The sequence below is a fragment of the Nerophis ophidion genome, linkage group LG01, assembly GCF_033978795.1.
Source record: "Nerophis ophidion isolate RoL-2023_Sa linkage group LG01, RoL_Noph_v1.0, whole genome shotgun sequence".
NCBI lineage: Eukaryota > Metazoa > Chordata > Actinopteri > Syngnathiformes > Syngnathidae > Nerophis > Nerophis ophidion.
The window spans coordinates 49,868,416-49,890,450 of record NC_084611.1 but is presented as its reverse complement, the minus strand read 5'-3'; the positions used below and the strand labels follow the sequence as shown (position 1 = coordinate 49,890,450).

The window sequence follows — 22,035 nt, the reverse complement described above, 5'->3', positions numbered from 1 at the left end:
TCTGCCCGGCCACAGGTGTATACAATCAAGCACTTAGGCATGGACACAAACATCCCTCTTAATCAGGGCAAACAAGCGTTTTTTTTTTGTTTTTAACTGGAAACAGTAACATAAGAAAATAAATAAAACCATTACAAAATCGTGTGGACAACCAACATAGTAAATGTTCACACATTTAAAACATTTTTTGTAGGTCAGTGTGATAGGAAAATAAATAAAGCAATACAAATATTTTTATAAATGTGTGGACAACCATTATAATTAATTTCCACACATTTAAAAAAATGTTTTTAGTTCTGTATCATAGGAAAATAAGTCAATAACAAAATGTGTGGACAACCATTATAATTAATGTCCACACATTTTTAAACATTTTTTTTTTAGTTCTGTATCATAGGAAAATAAATAAGTCAATAACAAAATGTGTGGACAACCATTATAATAAATGTCCACACATTTAAAAAAGATTTCTTTTAGGTCAGTATTATAGGAAATTTAATAAAGTAATAAACAAATAAAAACATGTGTGGACAACCATTATAATTAATGTCCACACAATTAAAACATTTTTTTAGGTCAGTATCATAAGAAAATAAATAAAGCAATAACAAAAAGATGTGGACAACCATTTTAATAAATGTCCGCACATTTAAAAAAAAAAAAATGTTTTAGGCCAGTACCATTGGAAAATAAATAAAGCAATAAGAAAGAAAATGTGTGGACAACCATTCTAATTAATGTCCACACATTTTTCCAAAAATGTTTTAGGTCAGTATCATCGGAAAATAAATAAAGCAATAACAAAACTGTGTTGACAACCATTATAGTTAATGTCCGCACATTTAAAAAAAGAAATTTTTATGGTCATAGGTGAGATAGGCACCAGCGACTCCAAAGGGAATAAGTGGTAGAAAATGGATGGATAGATGGATGGATAGATGTCATAAGAAAATAAATAAAGCAATAAAAAAATTCTAATATCCATAAGAGAATTTAAGGGGATACCTTTAGTCAAAAATGATTTATGACCCCCATAAATCAATGATTTATGACCCCTCAAGGTCAAAGGTCAATGATTTATGAGGGGTCAAGTTCAAAGGTAAATGATTTATGAGGGGTCAAGGTTAAAGGTCAAAGTCAAAGGTCAGGTTCAAATGTCAAGGTCAAGTGGGTGTGGCTTACCCGGAAGAGGGTGGAGTTAAGACCTGCGGTGGGAGTGGTTAAACCAGGAAGAGGGTGGAGTTTTAAACAGAAAGAGGGCAGAGTTAAGACCTGCGGTGGGAGTGGTTAAACCAGGAAGAGGGTGGAGTTAAGACCTGACGAGGGAACAAAGGAGGGTTCAGTTTTTTAAGAAAGCAATGTCATCTGAGCAGCATGTGACCATATATTTGATAGTTTAAATGTTTACGATCGTTTGAAACAACTTCCAGATTTCGATGTATTGATGGCTGGGAATGTTACGTGTGGAGATGTGGACACGCACGCACTTCACACACACACACACACACACACACACACGTAGAGGAGGGGTACAAAAGGGCGGTGTAAGGCTTAGTCATTATTTGGAGCTTTATACGTTAGCGTAAAGACTTTGTTCGATTCGGTCATGATTAGTGAAACGCCTGTGTCGATTTATAAAAATAATAAAACTTACATTGACGCTCCGCAAAAAAGTCGAGTGTTTCTAAATCGTATTCAGATGCCGCCGACCGAGTCTTTGCGTGAGAAATGGGACTTGGAAGCGTACGGGATGGAGGGATCTTTTGGATTTGTATTCAGATACGAAATGGGTGATATCTGCTTATTTCAGCTAAAAGAAAGAAGAGACGGAAGCCCTTTCTCGATATTTTCATCGTTATCTACCGTGGATTGGGAAGTTTTTGGTGGACACGCACACACACACACACACGCACACACACGCACACACGCACACACACACACACGCACACACGCACACACGCACACACGCACACACGCACACACACACACACACACACACACACACGCACACACACACACACACACACACACACACACACACACACACACACACACATTCGTACGCACACATCGTTAAGACCTGACGAGGGAACAAAGGAGGGTTCAGTTTTTTAAGAAAGCAATGTCATCTGAGCAGCATGTGACCACCCATCTGACAGTTTAAATGTTTACGATCGTCTGAAACAACTTCCATACCTCACGAAAACATATTTAAACAGATGGAAAAAACTATCGCAGAACACAGTGTCACGTAGCAACTGGTCTTTACGGTCGTTTGAAACAACAGGTCAGTTTGGGGGACAAAGCAGGGTTCAGTTTTTACTGACTTCCCATCTGACAGTTTAAATGTTTATGATCGTCTGAAACAACAGGTCAGTTTGGGGTACAAAGGAGGGTTCAGTTTTTATGGAAGCTTGAGAATGTCGTATGAATAGCAACTGGCCACCCATTTGACAGTTTAAATGTTTACGATCGTCTGAAACAACTTCCATACCTCACGAAAACATATTTAAACAGATGGAGAAACTAGAGCAGAACACAGTGTAACCGCGATTTGCAGAATGAAAGGTAATTTCTTTTTTTTTTTTTTTTTTCATTCCTTGTAACACGTCTGTTTAATGTTACTATAATAAGTATTTATTCGAACTAAAAACAGTCGAACATCGAGTTGAAATTCACCCACCACCAAGGGATCTCCTAACAGAGTCTCCAATCCTTTTGTGTAAGTACCGATTTTTTTTTTTTTACTGTATTCATTTCATTACCTCCGTTTTTACCACGTTATTAGACAATGGTTTAACTCCGTTTAAGCATTTAAACGTTAAAAGCATTGCACGTGTACGACGATGTAATACCTTTTTTTTTTTTAACAGCCGATGACGACGAAGTGAAAGACGAAGAACTTTGTTTGATCGATCTTACAAAGTTGGAAGATGATTATCGAGGTGTGTTTAAACCTTCGAATTATTTAATATTGTGTGTATTCATTATTTTGTTTTATAGAGGATTCGCCGGAAGAGACCAACGCGATCCCTTTAACCCAATCGCAGTCTGGTGAGTCAAATAATTCTAATTTTTACAAGAAAAAAAAACATGCGGTATACGATACATATATACATATATTTACTTACAGATTTTCTGTTTACATCTCTTGCTCACTGGTCTCCCTTAACGCTGGAGGGTCCGTCAACGGCCATTCCAGGCAGAGGAGAAGGCTTGATTGCGCCAAAGACTCCAGACATCGAATCCTTGCTCCGTGGGGAAATCATCGAAAACGACGGTGAATGTCCAACAGGCACCCGCTGTAAGTTTTTCTCGTTTTCTGTAAGCTTTTTAAGATTCTCAGGAGCTTTAAAGAGCTCCTCTCATTCCAATGTCTTTCGCTCAAATGAATTTCGCGCCTAAGGGGAATGGGCGGGGACTGATTCCGGAGGTGGGCGGTTGTTTCCGGCTATGCTTGCATGAGTGGAGATGACAGCGCCACATGTGGTTAAAGCCGGTATATATTAATTATTATTATTATTTTTTTTTCCACAGGCAACAAACGCAGGAGGAAGCGTAGATGCGCCCGCCAGCTCGACAAACATGATAGAAACAGAAGAAGGCTGAAACAGTACTATCGTATACTGGCTTGCACTCTCATGAAGATGGCAGACATGATTTGATACATACTGGTTTGTTATATCTGTTCCATTCGAATTATTTTTTCTTTTTTTTCTTTAGAGAAATATAATGGGTGTAGTTCCATCTGAATTAGATGTAGTTATTGTAGAAGATGAAGACGTTTGTAATCATCATTTAGATCCAAACAACCAGATAGAATGGGAACCAAACGATGATCCGTCTTTGCAAGATGATATTAATGTGTTAAATTCAAACACAAACACACAAGCCTCTACACAGCATCACGAGGTGTTGGGAGGGGCGACACCCTCGGGGGAATGTTTGGATTTTTCGGAGGTGGTGGGGGTCATGCAGAACCAACCGTCAACGGCTGACCAATCAATTTCAAATGAGACCCAGAGGGGTGATGGGGTAAATGTCTTGAGGAGGGAAACATTCAACAATATACAACTATCCAGCGTTTTAACTTTTCCTCAAAACAACGATGTAACAGATTACGCCACATTTTACCGCGGAGTCTTGGGGAGCCTTAAAAAGCTGACACAGATGGTAACTAAGGAAGCTAGACCCGACGATATCATTCAATTGGAGTTATCCGGTGAAAGTGCAAATCAACACACTTCATTTACATTTCGAAACGATGCCGGGGCTGTGATGAATGCTTTTCAAGACGTGTTAGGTCTGTTGGTACAATCAAACGTTGAAATATTGAACGATGAAGAAATACAGGTGATGGTCCTGGTGATACATAACCCTCGAGGTGGTGTAAGAAGAAAAATCGAAACCCTTTTGGAACATGAAATCCGCAGAAAAAAAGCTCGTTATCTTTACAATCCATTAAACTCGAATAATCAACTATGTTTTGCCATTAGCCTAGCAAGTCTGTTACATCCTGAATTTACAGATAACCAGGCTGTGGCGGAGGCTGAAAAAATACAGAGAAAAGCGGGCTTAGACGAACAGACTTCCGTCACTTTCAGTCATATTCGTGAATTTGAAAAAGTGGTACGTCGTAAAATTGTCATACTGTACAGAGAAGAGGGCCAACGACCCCTCTCACGGTTCGAGACGGATTACCCCAAATCAGAAAATCCGTTGTATCTGTATTTATCTCAGAATCATTACAGCGGTATCATTAACATTAAAGGTTTTTTGTCAAAACCGTACGTTTGTCACTACTGTTACCAAGGGTACAACAAACCCGACAGACACAAATGCGACGGCTATTGCTTGGTCTGTACACAAAACGGGTGTGTAAAAATAGAGGGGAAAACTGTGCTTTGCAGGGATTGCAACATGTGGTGTCGTTCTCCTGCATGTCTCCTCAGACACAGGGTAAAACACCGGGTTATGGAAAAACTCGTCAGCAACTGCGATCGGCGAAAGAAATGCCTTAAATGCAACCTATTTTACGATGTACCTGTGGCTACAGGTATCGCTAAACACACGTGCCCTAAGTTAAAATGTCAAATATGTAAAGAAGAGCTACCTCGCAGTGACTCAGAGACACCTGAAACACGACATCTTTGCTATATACAACCCCAACCACGTGAAGTAAACCACAATGATAATATCATATTCTATGATTTTGAGACGTTTGTCGATGACAATCACACTCACATTCCCTTTCTAGTCTGTACCAAGACGCTGCAAGGAGAAGAGTGGTGTGCTTTTGGACTGGATTGTGTTACAGTTTTCCTCAATCATTTCAGGAAACCTCGTTATCTTAAATCTACATTTATAGCCCACAATTCGAGAGGATTTGACGGTTACTTGATTCTGAGAGGCATGGTACAGCTGGGTATAGCACCCTTAATTATCATGCAGGGGAGTAAAGTTCTCTGTTTTAAAGACCCTGATTTCTTGCAAAAATACATTGACTCGCTTTCCTTCCTTACCATGCCGCTTAGCGCTATGCCAAAAGCGTTAGGACTCGGTGATTGCTGGTCCAAGGGGTATTTTCCTCACAAATTTAGTTCGGAGGAACATTTAAATTATGTCGGAAAATACCCCGCAATCAGCAATTACGGTGTAGAATGCATGACACCTGTTGAACGCACCAAGTTTGAGACGTGGTATCAAAATGAGAAAAGCGAGGTCTTTGATTTTCAAAAACAAGCGGTACACTACTGTAAAAACGACGTCAATGTTCTTCGTGAGGGTTGCATCAAATTTAGAGCCGAGTTTACGAGCGAGACGGGTGTTGACCCCTTCTCCCGTATCACCATAGCCTCGGCCTACATGAAGGTGTTTGTGACTAATTTCCTCGAGCCGCGTTCTCTAGCCATACCTTCCCCGGATAACTACCGAGGGTTGTGTAAAAAATACTCACACACCAGCATCCAATGGTTAGAATGGGAGTCGCATCGTCGTGGTATTTTCATTCAGCATGCTTTAAACAAAGGCGAAAAACAGATGGGGGCATACTTTGTGGATGGGTTTGCTATAATCGGTGGCAAACCATTCGTCTGGGAATTTCAGGGGTGTTTTTATCACGGATGCCCGACGTGTTTCGAACCCGGTGCTGTATGCCCTTTGACAAACACACCGTTCGAGGAGTTGCACAAGGCTACCGAGAAAAAAATGAAAGCGTTAAAGCGTGATCACAAGGTCAACATCATCGTCATCAGAGAGCACGAGTGGAATGAAATGAAAAAATCAAACCCCAGGGTAATAGACTTTCTCAAAACACGCAATTACCCCGCACCTCTCATGCCTCGAGACGCTCTTTATGGAGGTAGGACAAGCGCCTTTTGCTTGAGGCACACGGCGGGTGAGAACCAGCGTGTATTGTATGAGGATGTCACCTCTCTCTACCCGTACGTCAACAGCGCATTTCCTTACCCCCTGGGTCATCCTGTCATCATCCACACGGATTTTGACGATGTTGGAAACTATTTCGGTCTGGTCAGAGCCGTTGTTCACCCTCCTCGAGGTCTCTATTTCCCTGTGCTACCCTACAGAACGGTCAAGGGTAAACTAGTGTTTACACTTTGCCGCCCATGCGCAGAAAACAATAACCAGCAGGAACCCTGCGAACATGATGAGGAAGGAAGGGCATTGACGGGAGTCTGGGTCACGCTCGAATTCAACAAAGCTTTACAGTTGGGATACAGAGACGGTAAGATTACGGAGGTGTGGCACTTTGAAGAACGGAGCGAAACCGTTTTTACGGGTTATGTTCAAACTTTCCTAAAGGGTAAGCAAGAAGCTTCAGGGTATCCCAAAGAAGCCGTCGATGCAGAAAGCAGGGAAAAGTACATTCGTGAATATCGTGAAAATCAGGGAATACAGCTGGATGCTGAAAAAATCGAACCCAACCCTGCCAAGAGACAAATGTCAAAACTCTGTTTAAACAGCCTTTGGGGAAAGTTTGCGGAGAGGTGCAATAGAACTCAGACCACCTTGGTGAGAAAAAGTGAAGTATTTTTCGACTTTGTATTTTCAGGAAAATATCAGGTTGAATATTTTTCCTTTCTCAACGAGCAAATTGCTATGGTGCAATGGCAATACAGTAAAAACAGCGTGGTGCTTCCCGATAACACAAATAATGTATTTGTCGCTGCTTTTACCACCGCTTACGCACGTTTGAAAATGTACGGTTACCTAGAGGTGTTGCAAGAGAGAGTTCTTTACACAGACACCGATAGTTTAATCTACACGGTAAACGAGGGGGAAGTTTCTCTGGAGACGGGGTCCTATCTAGGCGATTTGACGGATGAATTGGGAGGAGACAGCATTCACGAATTCGTCTCTGCCGGTCCAAAGAGTTATGCCTACCAAACCCTGCAGGGTAAAAAAACTGTGCTGCGTGCCAAAGGAATCACTCAAACCCGCGAGTGTTGTGAGAGGGTCAACTTTGACAGCGTTAAAGATTTGGTGGAGGGCTATCTGGAGGAAGACAAAACAGGTGCGATCTACACCCCTCATCACCAAATTGTTCGTGATAAAAGGGGGTTCCTTTTAAATAACTCGTCTTTCGAAAAAAAGTTTCGAGTGGTGTATGACAAAAGACGTCTCTTTCCCGACGGGAAAACTTTACCTTTCGGGTATTAGAGAGGAAATGGAAAAAATGGAACGAGTAGACTTTGATCCCAGATTTCATACACCTTTTTCATGCCTGGTTGTAGGACCTAGTGGTTGCGGAAAGACTTTTTTTGTAAAATGTGTATTGGAAAATTGTGAACACGTCATGAATTCTGTACCGGACAACATTGTGTGGATTTATACATCTTTCCAACCCATGTATGCTGAATTAAAAAAGATGAATAAAAAAATAAAATTTGTTGAAGGACTGCCTGATTCCTTTGAAGATGAAAACTTGTTTCCGGACGATCAGACCCATTTGGTGATTTTGGACGATGTTATTTTTCAAGCCTCAAATCACCCCGAAGTGGTTAAAATTTTCACGCAGTATAGACATCATAGAAATATGAGCGTTATGATGCTGACCCAGAATGTTTTTCATCAGGGAAAATTTTCACGCACCATTAGCTTAAACTGTAATTATATGATACTGTTTAAGAATCCGCGGGACAGATTGCAGATTAACGTGTTGGCACAGCAAATGTTCCCCGCACAAAAAAGTTTTTTCTTGGAAAGTTTTGCGGATGCTACTTTGGATGCTCATGGCTATTTATTGGTCGACCTGACACCTTTCTGTCCAGAACAATACAGAGTGAGGTCGGGCGTGCTTCCGCACCAGTGGCCCGTTGTCTACGTGCCAAAAACATAATGTCAAAGCGTGTAAAGAGGAACGGTCCCATGTTAAAAGCTCTGTACCATGCCACACCACAAAAACGTCGAGATATTCTGAGTCACGGCTCACCAGACTTTATCCAGACGCTGTGTGAAATTGCTTTAAACATTCTGAAGGGTAATGTGCCCTTATCACCGTCTCAATTTGCTCAGCTTAAAAAACAAAAGAAAATCATCCGACTGCTGGCTGATAAAAGGACTGGACTGAAACGCAAACGCCAGACTCTGATGAAACAGTCGGGCGGTTTTCTTCTACCCTTACTGGCCACCGTCGTACCGTTTATAGGGAATCTTATCGGTGGATTGAGCGGAAAAGGTTGAAGATGAAAAAGGCTCAAAAAATGTTTCTCCTATCCCCCCAACAATTAAATCGTCTGACTCGCCCGGAGCCGACCATCAGAGACTCGGCGGAGGATGATCTAGATGTTAAAATGAGAGCCGTCTTAAACGAACCCGGAATGAATCCTCATGAAAGAATAAAAATATATGATACCCTGCTGCAGAGATATCTCGGCCTGTTGAAGCAGGGGCAACGGGAGGAGAAAAGGATGACTCTGACTTTACACAAGGATTTGCGGGGTGAACCATGGAATGACTCTGAGGATAAACCGGAGGATAAACCAGAGGATAAACCGATGGATAAACCGGAGGATAAACCTCGGAATACTGGCGGGGGGTCAAAGGATGTCACGATGATCGAAGTTCTGAAAATCCTCCCCCGACGCGACCGTAACAACGCCGAGTACATTATGAAAAAATTATCCGAGAATGATAAGGGGTGGACCTCTAAAGGAGAGTTTGTTCAAAACGGTACACCGGTGCAGGGATCTCATATGATCGATTTACTGAAACACCTGATGCAACGGTCCAAAAATCCACAGACCCGCACGCCTGAGGGTTGGAGAAAATTTTTAACAGCGTTGACGGAGCTAAATGTCCCCACATCGACCATTCATAACCCCAGAGCACGAGATCAATACAGACGTCTGAAAGCGGATGGAGAGTTTGAATCAGAATGGGTGGAAAAAGAAACATTTCTATCCCCCGAGAGGAAAAGAAGAGGTAGAAAAGTGACATTGTCCCCACATTGGTTAAACCTTGAATGAATGATGACAAAACTCTTGTTTCAATAAAATATTTTTTTATTCATCAAACGCAGTGTGTACAGCATTTTCATTTCAACGGTTCAAAAAAGTTTCTAAACAACAGACGTCTTGTACGCCACAACGACTACTATTATTCTTATTCGTGCTAGTACAACATTGAATTTTTTTAACCAGGGTATATGCTTCAAGATCATTTTTTACTACATCATCTGTGTATAAAGACAAAACTTGTTCAAAAGACAGTCCGCAAAATCGATGGTGCAGATAATAAACGCAGTGTTGACCGCACACTGTGGACAAAGGGTGTTGAAGCTGTAGGTTGTGGTACAATATACGGTCAGAACGATTTTCCAAAAAGTTCAAGATGCTCCGAGGGTAGTAATCAAAATCGGGAGAAAATCCATAAGAATCAAAAAAAGTGGCGGTCCCATCTTCCTCCAGAGTTATCGATAACCAGTGCTCCCCCGGTCGATGTCCTTCGTGGGTGTTGACGATAAAGTAGGAGGGTGGGGTAAAGGAGCGAGTCAGTGAGGGGAGTTGGTCGGAGGCCCATACACCACAGAAAACATTCCCCAACACTCGTCGCAGAAGCTTCTCCAGTTGATGGTTATTCATCTCCGTCGTCAATAATAATCCACCAGCACTTGTCGTTTGGAATCAATTTCCAAAATAGAATCGTAACATGCGTAAACCACAAGAGTGACCGTGTTGGGTAAGGGTACTCTGAATCTCATTTCCAACCTCAAAGTGCCATTAGAAACCCGAGACAATGCGTCGCTGTCCTCTCCCGGATTGAGATTGAACACAAACAGCGAATAACCCCGTTCAAAATCTTGTCTGTTGATGCACAGAGGTAAATCTTTCATATGCCTCCCTGTAGCGGTAAACATGTTGTAAAACTCTCTGACCGAAGCCCCCTGGTTAAATTGTGGTTGGAAAGCTTTGGAGGGAATTTGTTTTCCCGCGTGACAGAGGGTGATGTATTCTGCGTTAAAATGCTGGAAATTAAAGGGTGAGAGATCTCTTCTTCCTGTGAAAGCTTCATGATTTACCATACCCAAAACAATGTATTTAGGCATCGTGCCCAAAAACAAATTTTCTTGGGTGCATACTCTGGAATTTTCAGGGATAGAGTAGGTTTTCACGCTGACCCGTGACAAAGGGTAGAGTGCGTTTCCTTTGAGTAAGGCCGAGGCGTGCCCCAATCGTACGGCCGGCGAAACGGTGACCTTTTTTGTGAAGAGAGAGGCACCAAGCACTTTCAGACGGAAAGTACCGTCCGCAGCCCCTGTGAGACAAAAGGCGTCGCTGGCACGCGTGAGTTTGATCCTCAGATCCACCGAGTTGAGAAGGAGTCTCTCGCTGAAAAGAATGTCTGCGTGGAGGGGTCCTAGTAGCTGAACCTCTTTAGATTCAGCCGTGTAACCGGCTCTGATGTTGAGTCCTTTGTTTGGTCCGTTCGCCGTTTCTATAGAGTCTATTGAGCCGCCGGTGTCTTTGTGGAATAACCCGGCTGAGAATTGACTTCTGAGTGTGGCTTCAGAATAGTTTAGTAGCGTTTCAATTATCGCCCTGTATGGGTGTGTGGCGCTGGATTGAGAAATCAGTCTTTCCCCGAGCATAATGTCGCATTGGCTGAAGATGGTGTTTAGAGGATAATTGATGAGACCCACATTGGCGTCGTTTGGGATATTTGATCCATCGGCGCGGGTAATTTTAACCCGCAGGTAAAGTAATGTGTCATTCAGATCCAAGTACTTTTCACCTTCTCCCGGGATGAAAAATTCAATAGGACCCCCGTCAGTGATGGCGGATAGCGGCAGGACTTCTGTGTAGGATTTATCATCGATAGACATCTGAGTCATAGGAGCTGAAAATAAATCCAGCTCGGCCATCGTGCATTCGGCCGAATTTTGATGTAAAAGAGCCATCTTTTTTCTTTTTTTTTTTAAAATATATCGTGTGAGGGAACGACAGTCCTTCTCTTTGAAAACCTTTTACCGACTGATTTTCTTCTCCCCAGATGACGGCGTTTTTTACCACTCGTTGAGAGACGTCGTCCCGGGGGTCTCTTTCGGGGTTGTCTAGCCAGGACCATTATTCCTCCTGATCCGTCTTGTACCCCACTACCCATTTTTCCAACGGCATGACTGAATACGTCGGAAGCGATATTTTTTGCCGCTGTTTTAAGATGAGGTTTGACCAGGGCAAAACCTCTTTTCACCAGAGGTGATACAAAACGAAACAACCTGGAAAACACGGAGCCTATCCCACGCCCGTACATCACAGGTGAACCTGTGAAACCGGGGAGGGAACCCCCCACTTGGCTTTCGTAATAACCCACTAAACGTAGAGGGTCGTGCATGGGTTGACTCATTCTCATTGTTGTTGGTTTTACTTTCTAACGGGTCTAAAGTGGAGCTTCGCGATGGTCTTTCCAAAGGTGAAGTCGACGTGTTTGTTCTGATCAGATTTAATCTCCACCCTGATGTTTTCAATGTGATTTTTCGAGACGGGTAAATAGTAGGCGGGGTTAAAACACTTGGTGACAATCTCACCGTAAGCTCCCTCTACACTCACGATTCTCAAAAGAGGAGCATAAGCGTCGCCTACTATCTGAGGTCGCACCACGTCACTGTAACAGTAGAGATGGTAGAAACCGGCGTTTATATCCGCGGGATAGGGGGCCGACCCACGGTCAAAGTTGATCCACTTTCCAGGTTTCACTCCCATGATGTAAGCCAGGGAAGGGGAAAAACGAAAATGAGTTTGACCCCCTGATTGATAGGAGATTCGCTTTTTAACATCGTCAAAGGCTATCCTCACATCGTTGTCAATTTTTTGTAAAGATTCATTCAGTTCATTTATGAATCGTGTAATGTTCTCATAACATCCCCCTCTCAATTCTTGACGGTAAACTATCCCCATTCCAGGATTGCTTTCAGGTCCCACCGGTGGAGGTCTCTTTAGCCATTCATAAAATGCTCCGTTACAAACATTATACCATGAGCGAGGGTATGAAATCTCTGTTAAGGCCACCTCCCATGAGCCTGCTAAATCTATATGTTGACTTAAATCTATCTGGTAATGGGAACTTTTGTTTTCTTTAAATACGTTGAGGCTGGCGTTGGAGGGTAAGGTGAGGTAAAAACCCTCGTTGCAGGAATGATCCATAATGCTCGATGATCTTTAGACTGTGAGGCTCATCAAAGGCATCAGATTGTTTTATACATTTGTAAGGAGGTCAGCGTCCACCCAACTGTTGAATTTTTCGGGCCAGTTTTTCCAGTGCACTAGAACTTGTTTTTTGCCACCGACCGTACGTCGTTTTAGAATTTCCTCCACATGATAGCGCTTGTCCTCGCTCTCTTTTACTTTCTGCAACTCGGCTTCGTAAAAAGAACCCTCTATTATTTCACCGTCAAAATCTTTCAGTCTGTATGCCGGGGGAGATCGAGGGAGACGTCGTGTTATTGTAAACACCTCGTCTGTAAAACTCTGTTCATATTTTTTATCAAACACTCCTCTCACTTTGGATATTCTCACCATATCTCCCGTGGCAAATTTGTATTTGCGTTTGAATGCTGTGAATGAGCCGTAGAGATTCTCAAACACTTGAGGGGTATTTTCCAAAGTCACATCCACCGGTTTCATTTTAATACTGCTGTGATATCCGTGATTGTAGCTTTTTACCAAGTCTTGTAAGACGTCTAGGTAGCGCCTGGTGTTGTTGGCTGTAAAATATCTCCACATTCTCCCTTTCAGAGTACGATTAAATCTTTCAACCACCGAAGCTTTGAGATCGCTGGCCGTAGAAAAATGTACAATATTGTGTTTCTTCATCAGAGCTTGAAAACTCTTGTTAAAAAATTATTTTCCCGCGTCGGTTTGGAGTTTGCGAGGAATCTGACTTTCCCCCAACACCGATTGAAACGATTCAACCACCTCCACGGACGTCTTTCTCCTCAAAACCCTCACATAGGCCTTCTTGGAAAATACATCTATGACCGTTAATAAATAATTATAACCGTCGTTATATTCAGCCAAGGCTTGCATGTCACAGAGGTCGGCTTGAAACTGGGTTAAAGGTCGCGGGACAAAGACTCTGTTTCTTGGAAAATGAATGCGAACCGGTTTATGGAGTGTATAGGCGTCCTGTCCCGTTAAATATTCTTGAACTTTTTCTTTTGTGACACGTTGCCCCGTTTCATCCTGCACAGCTCGACGGAGTCGATCTACCCCTCCAAAACTACCCGGGTGTGCGGGTGTATAGTATGCTTTTTCCATAGCTTTCTCCATTGTGGAAAGACAAAGAGAAATGAACTCGTGTTGCTTGGTACACATTTCTTTTATTCATTCATGGAAACAACACAATGAATCTAAAACAGTTTGTTTTTATTCATTCATGGACACCACACAGCGAATCTAAAACAATTTTTCTATAAACTATAAACTATAATCAAGGTTTGATGTAAAACAGGTATACCGTAGGTGAATTTAATCGCTTCGTGCAGTTTTTGTAGTTCAAACAAAACGTTGACGGGGATGTCGCATCGTAGACGATACATCGACATATCAACAAACAGAGCATATAAAATGAACACGTGATAAAGAGAAGGTTGAAAAGACTTTTCTTTAGACCATTCCTTCAAAATTGTTTCAAAAATGTCAAAGTCAAAAGCATGAGGGACAACGGATTTCCAGGTAGCTTCCCAGGTAGGCTTAGAGCGGGCATAATCAAGAATAATTTGTAGTTTTTGAGGTTTGTCTCGTTTTAGAACATACGCTTCCATCGCGTCAATCAACGGGTAAATAACAGCGTGGTTTTCGATAGAGTTTACAAGTTTTCTCCAATAATTACCCATCTTTTTTGTAATTATTCCAACACTCTGTCACCATATCCAGATGTCTCAAAATCGTTTCATCACCCCGTACCAACTCGTTGTACACGTCATCTATGGCCCACCAGACATTTCTCTCAGATTTCAGTTGAGACAGCAGAGAGTCGGCGTAGGATTCGACCCTTGAATCCTCAGCCTCGATGCGACGAAGCATCAGCAAGCGTTGAATGGCTTGAATGAATTTAGACGTACGCAGAGTCTTGATGAGTCCGTCGTAGTTGTACAGGAGAAAGTCCTCTTCATAGGGTTCCAGGCACGGGTGGTTTCTCTGGCTCGGATGGTTCACCCGACAACCGTAACATTCGCTCTGCCTGAACTGGCGGATGGCCTCGTTGAGGAGATGAAAAACGGCCGTTTTCACCGTGCTGGTGAAAAGCAACCACTTCCCCCCATCGGTTTCATCATCGATGTGCAACGGGGGGTCCAAGAGTGACGGGGATGGTGACGGGGTTGGTGGCGGGGACGGCGGAGGTGTTATGATGATCTGGTCATTCTCCTTTTCCTCCTCCTTCCTATCGTCATCTGGCAAAGACTGCGTAGCGTTGTCGGTTTTCATCCCCCATCTGCAGAAACATCTGCCGAAGCGACACGTCTCATCGTCGCTCACCACCTCCGATCCAGCCGTCGTTTCAGGAGGGTTAAAGATCTCGGCCATGTTTGCTTCATCAGTCGTGTTTACGGATGGTTTGAAATCGTCCTGTGGTATAAGACGGGTCTTTACGCGTCTGATGGTCTTGTTTGCCATTTTCTTGTTTGAGATCCGTGCGTTCAAAAAAGGGAGCCAATATGGTCTGGTCGAAAAAAAAAATTGCAGGGTGGGGTTGTTTTTATAGGGAGGGTCGAAAAAAAAAGTCTCAACCAATCAAACTAACGCTATGATTTTCAAAGGGTATTGGACGAGTCGGAGGAGGGGGTGTTTCCTTGAAGGTTATTGGTTGAAACTGAAGCGGGGGAGGTCCTTTCGTCCTCCGTCGGGGGTGTGGTCTCAAAGGACAACTTTCTTCTCGTCGTCAGCATGCTTTTCCATTGTCGACTGCTTCGGAACAAGTCGTTTATTTTCTCCTTCATCGTCGCCATTCGCTCTCGCCATGCCACGATGGGTACGACCACCAACGGTGTAAACACCCCGCATTCATCGTTGAAAGACTCCAGGGAAAAGACATCGGGCTCGGTCCACTGAGCCGGATAGGTACCGGTGATTTTTGGAGCACGGAGACTGGCACGTAAAAACCAACGACCCGAGGCTGAAGATTTCGTCTCCCAGGTAGCGCTGAACAGAATTCTTCTCTCATTCAACTCATCCATCGTCGGGTAAGTAAACAAGCTTCCTTTTACGCGTTTATCCACCGGTGAAGGATCACGCCACAGGAAATCGGGCATTGCCAGTCTTAAAACTTCCCAATCCACGGTAGATAACGATGAAAATATCGAGAAAGGGCTTCCGTCTCTTCTTTCTTTTAGCTGAAATAAGCAGATATCCCCCATTTCGTATCTGAATACAAATCCAAAAGATCCCTCCATCCCGTACGCTTCCAAGTCCCATTTCTCACGCAAAGACTCGGTCGGCGGCATCTGAATACGATTTAGAAACACTCGACTTTTTTGCGGAGCGTCAATGTAAGTTTTATTATTTTTATAAATCGACACAGGCGTTTCACTAATCATGACCGAATCGAACAAAGTCTTTACGCTAACGTATAAAGCTCCAAATAATGACTAAGCCTTACACCGCCCTTTTGTACCCCTCCTCTACGTGTGTGTGTGTGTGTGTGTGTGTGTGTGTGTGTGAAGTGCGTGCGTGTCCACATCTCCACACGTAACATTCCCAGCCATCAATACATCGAAATCTGGAAGTTGTTTCAAACGATCGTAAACATTTAAACTATCAAATATATGGTCACATGCTGCTCAGATGACATTGCTTTCTTAAAAAACTGAACCCTCCTTTGTTCCCTCGTCAGGTCTTAACTCCACCCTCTTCCTGGTTTAACCACTCCCACCGCAGGTCTTAACTCTGCCCTCTTTCTGTTTAAAACTCCACCCTCTTCCTGGTTTAACCACTCCCACCGCAGGTCTTAACTCCACCCTCTTCCGGGTAAGCCACACCCACTTGACCTTGACATTTGAACCTGACCTTTAACTTTGACCTTTAACCTTGACCCCTCATAAATCATTTACCTTTGAACTTGACCCCTCATAAATCATTGACCTTTGACCTTGAGGGGTCATAAATCATTGATTTATGGGGGTCATAAATCATTTTTGACTAAAGGTATCCCCTTAAATTCTCTTCCATACATTTTTATTTTATTTTTTAATTTTTTTTAAGTCAGAGTTGTAGGAAAACAAATAGAGCAATAACAAAAATGTGTGGACAACTCTTATAATAAATGTCCGCATGTTTAAAAAAAAAAAAAAAAAAAATTGGTCAGTATCATGAAAATAAATAAAACAATAAAAAAATGTGTGGAGAACCATTACAATAAATGTCCACACATTTTAATTTTCTTTTATTATTTTAGTACATATCATTATTGTAATTGTATTAAAACCATTAGGACACGATTGTTGCTGGCCTCGCATTTTCTTGAAATATTTGGTCTTCGCCAGCAGAGGAAGCCATTGCTCTCACTATTAACTAAATATCTCTTTGACAATTTTTGCAACATCACTTCTACATCTCATTCAGCATCCTATGGAAGGACCCTCTCTCTCTCTCTCTCTCTCTCTCTCTCTCTCTCTCTCTCTCTCTCTCTCTCTCTCTCTTCTCTCTCTCTCTCTCTCTCTCTCTCTCTCTCTCTCTCTCTCTCTCGGAGAGTAGAGCAGCCAGTCTGCAAGCGGAGGAACGAAGCGAGAGTGAGAGAGAGGTGGAGTTAAAACCGAAAGCCCCTCACTAAACAGCAAAAATTTAAGGCTTTAGAGTATTCAATTTTTTCTTTCGCTTTATATTTTTCCTCTTCCTCATCGCGGCGCTGGGAGGCGCCTCCTCTTTCCACAGCGTCTCTCTGTCCCTCATTTGCCTCCTCATCTACTTCCAGAGGTGGGTAGAGTAGCCAGAAATTGTACTCAAGAATACTGTTACTTTAGAGATTTATTACTTAAGTAAAAGTAAGGAGTAGTCACCCAAATATTTACTTGAGTAAAAGTAAAAAGTATGTTGTGAAAAAACTACTCAAATACTGAGCAGTGGCGTTGCCTCCTCATCTACTTCCAGAGGTGAGTAGAGTAGCCAGAAATTGTACTCAAGTAAGAGTACTGTTACTTTAGAGATTTATTACTCAAGTAAAAGTAAGAAGTAGTCACCCAAATATTTACTTGAGTAAAAGTAAAAAGTATGTTGTGAAAAAACTACTCAAGTAGTGAGCAGTGGCGTCGCCAGACAGATTTCACTGGGGCATGTGCCCCAGTGTTTATCTGCAGTGCCCCAGTAAAAAATTCACCAATAAAAAAAAACGTTTCAGAGTTTTTAGTCTACATAACATAGACGACAGCGCACATACTACTTAGTATGGTAATTGATTGCTACTGTATTCACTCCACTAACAATGAGCACATGGCTAATTAATATGGTAATTTATTCACGTGTGGATCGAGACTTCAGTTGAGAGAGAGAGAGAGAGAGAGAGAGAGAGAGAGGATGAGAATCACTGCATGAAGTAGGTAACGTTAGCCAACAACAATTTGTTAATTATTTTATTTTGATTTTGATTTGACTCAAACTGTAACTCCTAGATGGATATCAGAAAGTTATTCGCCCGCAGCAGGGAAGAAGCAGCGAGGAATGAGAGGTGTAAGTGAAGTCCTAGCTAGCTAGGCAACATCATTGTCTTAAGTTGATGCTAAGTTGGCTAACGTTATTCCTTGTATCAAGACAAACATATTCATTTGCTGTATGAGCTGTCGGGGGAATTTCCAATGGACATCAAACATATTGTTGGTTATTGTCTGCTGGTTCTGCATCAATGATGATTTGGAGTAAGCATGTGTGAGTTGAGTGCTTCTCAAATGTTTTATCTTCAGGAAGAAAAACATTTATCCATATCAAGTCATGAGCCAAATTTTTAAATCATTCAAGTTTATTTCACAGAAAAATAGCACAGTAGACTTGTCTTGTTAATCGGTGTGACTTTGACTAAAATAATCTTGTTTTGTCACCAGAAAAATGGCTACAGCTAAAGCATCTGGTTTTGTTTCCAGACAAAATAGTAACATTTCTGTATTTGTTACCAGAAAGATGGCTGAAAATATCGGGTTTTGTTGCCCCATTTAGATTTTTAAAAAATATATTTCCATGTCTGTCCTGAGTCCTCCTCCAACTTGTTAGTCGGTTTGCCTTTTGCTAAAATACTCACTAATAGTCACTAGAAAAATGGCTAAAAATATCTGGTTTTGTTGCCACAATTTGATTTTTTTCTCCCTAAACTTTTTTTTTCCACGCACACATCTGACTGCGACTCACTGAAAATGACACACAATCCACTTTTATGTCACGACCCACCAGTTGGGAACCACTGGTCAACTGTATAACAGTTCCTGTAATATTTCCATGTCTGTCCAGAGTGATTGACCACTTTGCAAAAATGAAAACGAGACGTTCCAGTTTACTTCTCAGAAAATGATTCCCTGAACAGACACACAATAGTTGTTCATTTATTCTACTACTGTGGCTTTATTGTTTTGTGTATATTTTATAGTTTTGTGTATCTGAAATAGGATTAGCCACATTGCCATAAATGGAAATTAAATAATATAAACGAACCCAGAGATGTAGGGGTGCTTTATTTTTTGTTTTACTTTTGTAGATGTTAAATTTGCAGATGATTACTGCAATATATATTTCAAAAAGATTCATTGCTCTTCCTTTTTGCTTTTACCAGTAGCAGTTTAGAAGTCTGGAGTAAAAAAGTGCATAAGTAGGTCAAATGCATTAGTTAATTTCAGGTGGTTAATCAAAGATCCATACAACATAATCTGATATGATTTCATAGTTTAAAACACTATTTATGTATTTTTTATGATAAATAAGTGCTAAAAATGTTTTTGCTTGCGCGCTTTGCACGCTAACATGAATTATTTGTGCCCCAGGTGTGCCCCAGTACAGTATTAGGTCTAGTGACGCCCCTGGTACTGAGTAACTGATGAGTAACCTGATTACGGCAACAAATAATGCACAAAAACATAAAAATAGCAATGAGCAAATTCAGAGCCAGGAATATCTCTTAAGCAACTAAAACAATAATACATATTAAATAATAGTACATTAAAATAAAATTAAAAAAAATGGCACATTGAGCCACAATAACTTAACAGCACCATAGGTTGATTGAGTGATTGAAACTTGTATTAGTAGATTGCACAGTACAGTACATATTCTGTACAATTGACCACTAAATGGTAACACCCCAATAAGTGTTTCAACGTTTATCAATTACTTAATAAATGACAAAGTCGAGGTGATCTACCTCATATATACATATTCATACACACACATATCATTTATACACACACATATCATATACAGTACATATATATATATATATATATATATATATATATATATATGTATATATATATATATATACATCCATCCATCCATCCATTTTCTACCGCTTATTCAATCGGGCGGAAGGAAGGGTACACCCTGGACAAGTCGCCACCTCATCGCAGGGCCAACACAGATAGACAACATTCACACTCACATTCACACACTAGGGCCAATTTAGTGTTGCCAATCAACCTATCCCCAGGTGCATGTCTTTGGAAGTGGGAGGAAGCCGGAGTACCCGGAGGGAACCCACGCATTCACATACATTTATATATACAGCAGATCCAAGATGGCGGCGCCCGGACGGGCTGCAGCATCGCGGAGCTCTTGCTAAAGATGAAACATTTGGCAGAAATACCGGACAATTGTGCAAACTTTATGGCTGGCTCACATCGTGGTCACTCCGTGATCACGTACGACCGCCAGTAACTTCTGGATGTGAACATATCGGGCCGTTTTGGACCGATAGACGCGTGCTTGCTAGACCTGCTAACTAGCACGGGAATACTTCGGGGGCTACATCCAGCGGCCTGTGAAGCAGGGGAGTATAGTAGCAGCGGGGGTCGTCTACGGAGCAGACGCCAGCGGTGTGATCGGAAACGCGGATGCCGAGCGGGGCTAAAAACAAAGCAGAAGGCTAATCCCCACAGAACACCACTTCCCGCCATCCTGAAGCCGGATTTAAATGGAAGATGTGAGACTACTGGTCTGGGTAAGGAGTCAGTTAAATTAGAACAAGTTTTTGCTGCTTTGAGTGTTTCAGAGTTGGACATGGGTTCTACTGAGGTGGCAAACTATGATGCATTCAGTTTATCAAAGCAACAAACAATCGGAAAATTCCCGTCGTATCAGATATGGTAGTACTTATACTAAATGCACTGGGCATAATAAACACAACATTATTAATATTTCTACCACGGATAATTTGATCAAAAATTCCCTAAATCGGCCCACTACCTAAAATATAGGTTTTTTAAACATAAGATCATTGTCTCCCAAAACGTTGTTGGTTGATGATATTATCAGAGACAACCATCTTAACGTCATCGGTCTCAGCGAAACCTGGCTTAAACCAAACGACTTTTTTGCGCTAAATGAGGCATGTCCTCCTAACTTTACACATACGCATATTGCCCGTACCCTTAAACAGGGTGTGGGGGGCTGGGGGGGGGGGGGGGGGTCGCACTAATATACAATGAAAACTTTAACCTTAGTCCTAACATAAATAATAAATATAAATCGTTTTAGGTGCTTACTATGAGGTCTGTCACACCGCTGCCTCTACACCTGGCTGTTATCTACCGCCCCCCAGGGCCCTATTCGGACTCTATCAATGAATTCTCAGAGTTCGTTGCTGATCTAGTGACGCACGCCGATAATATAATCATAATGAGGGACTATAATATCCATATGAATACCCCATCGGACCCACCGTGCAAAGCGCTCGAGACTATAATTGATAGCTGTGGTCTTACACAAATAATAAATGAACCCACGCATCGCAACGGTAATACGATAGACCTAGTGCTTGTCAGGGGTATCACCGTTTCCAAAATTACGATACTCCCGTATACTAAAGTATTGTCCGATCATTACCTTTATAAAATTCGAGGTTCAGACGCATGTTCGTCAAAATAATAATAATAACTGCTATAGCAGCTGCAACATTAATACGGCCACAACGACCACTCTTGCTGACCTACTGCCCTCGGTAATGGCACCAGTCCCAAAGTATGTGGGCTCTATTGATAACCTCACTAACAACTTTAACGACGCCCTGCGCGAAACCATTGATAACATAGCACCGCTAAAGTTGAAAAAGGCTCCAAAAAAGCGTACCCCGTGGTTTACAGAAGAAACTAGAGCTCAGAAATTATGTAGAAAGCTGGAACGCAAATGGCGCACGACTAAACTTGAGCACCATCAAGCATGGAGTGATAGTTTAATAACTTATAAACGCATGCTTACCTTAGCTAAAGCTAAATATTACTCAAATCTCATCCAGCGTAATAAAAACGATCCTAAATTTTTTTTAGTACGGTAGCATCGCTAACCCAACGAGGGACCCCTTCCAGTAGCTCCACCCACTCAGCAGATGACT

General features: G+C 42.0%; 1 protein-coding gene across 3 annotated transcripts; it reads left to right on the top strand.

Annotated features, from left to right (window-relative positions):
• The first annotated feature begins 2,120 nt into the window (after positions 1 to 2,120).
• LOC133556267 (uncharacterized) lies at positions 2,121 to 7,864 on the top strand. Of its 3 annotated transcripts, none has more exons than XM_061906039.1 (5): positions 2,121 to 2,722; positions 2,874 to 2,945; positions 3,004 to 3,054; positions 3,181 to 3,304; positions 3,538 to 7,864. In XM_061906039.1, exon 5 carries the CDS (start codon positions 3,733 to 3,735, stop codon positions 7,678 to 7,680), a length of 3,948 nt encoding a protein of 1,315 aa, XP_061762023.1. In that variant the 5' UTR covers positions 2,121 to 2,722; positions 2,874 to 2,945; positions 3,004 to 3,054; positions 3,181 to 3,304; positions 3,538 to 3,732; the 3' UTR covers positions 7,681 to 7,864. The 3 variants fall into 3 exon arrangements, with proteins under 3 accessions (XP_061762023.1, XP_061762008.1, XP_061762015.1); XM_061906024.1 differs by having other exon boundaries at positions 3,134 to 3,304; XM_061906031.1 differs by lacking the exon at positions 2,121 to 2,722 and having other exon boundaries at positions 2,789 to 2,945; positions 3,134 to 3,304.
• The last annotated feature ends 14,171 nt before the right edge of the window (positions 7,865 to 22,035 follow it).

Coding starts and splice junctions, on each gene's coding strand:
- LOC133556267 (XM_061906039.1), top strand. CDS start 3,733: ATGGGTGTAGTTCCATCTGAATTAGATGTAGTTATTGTAGAAGATGAA.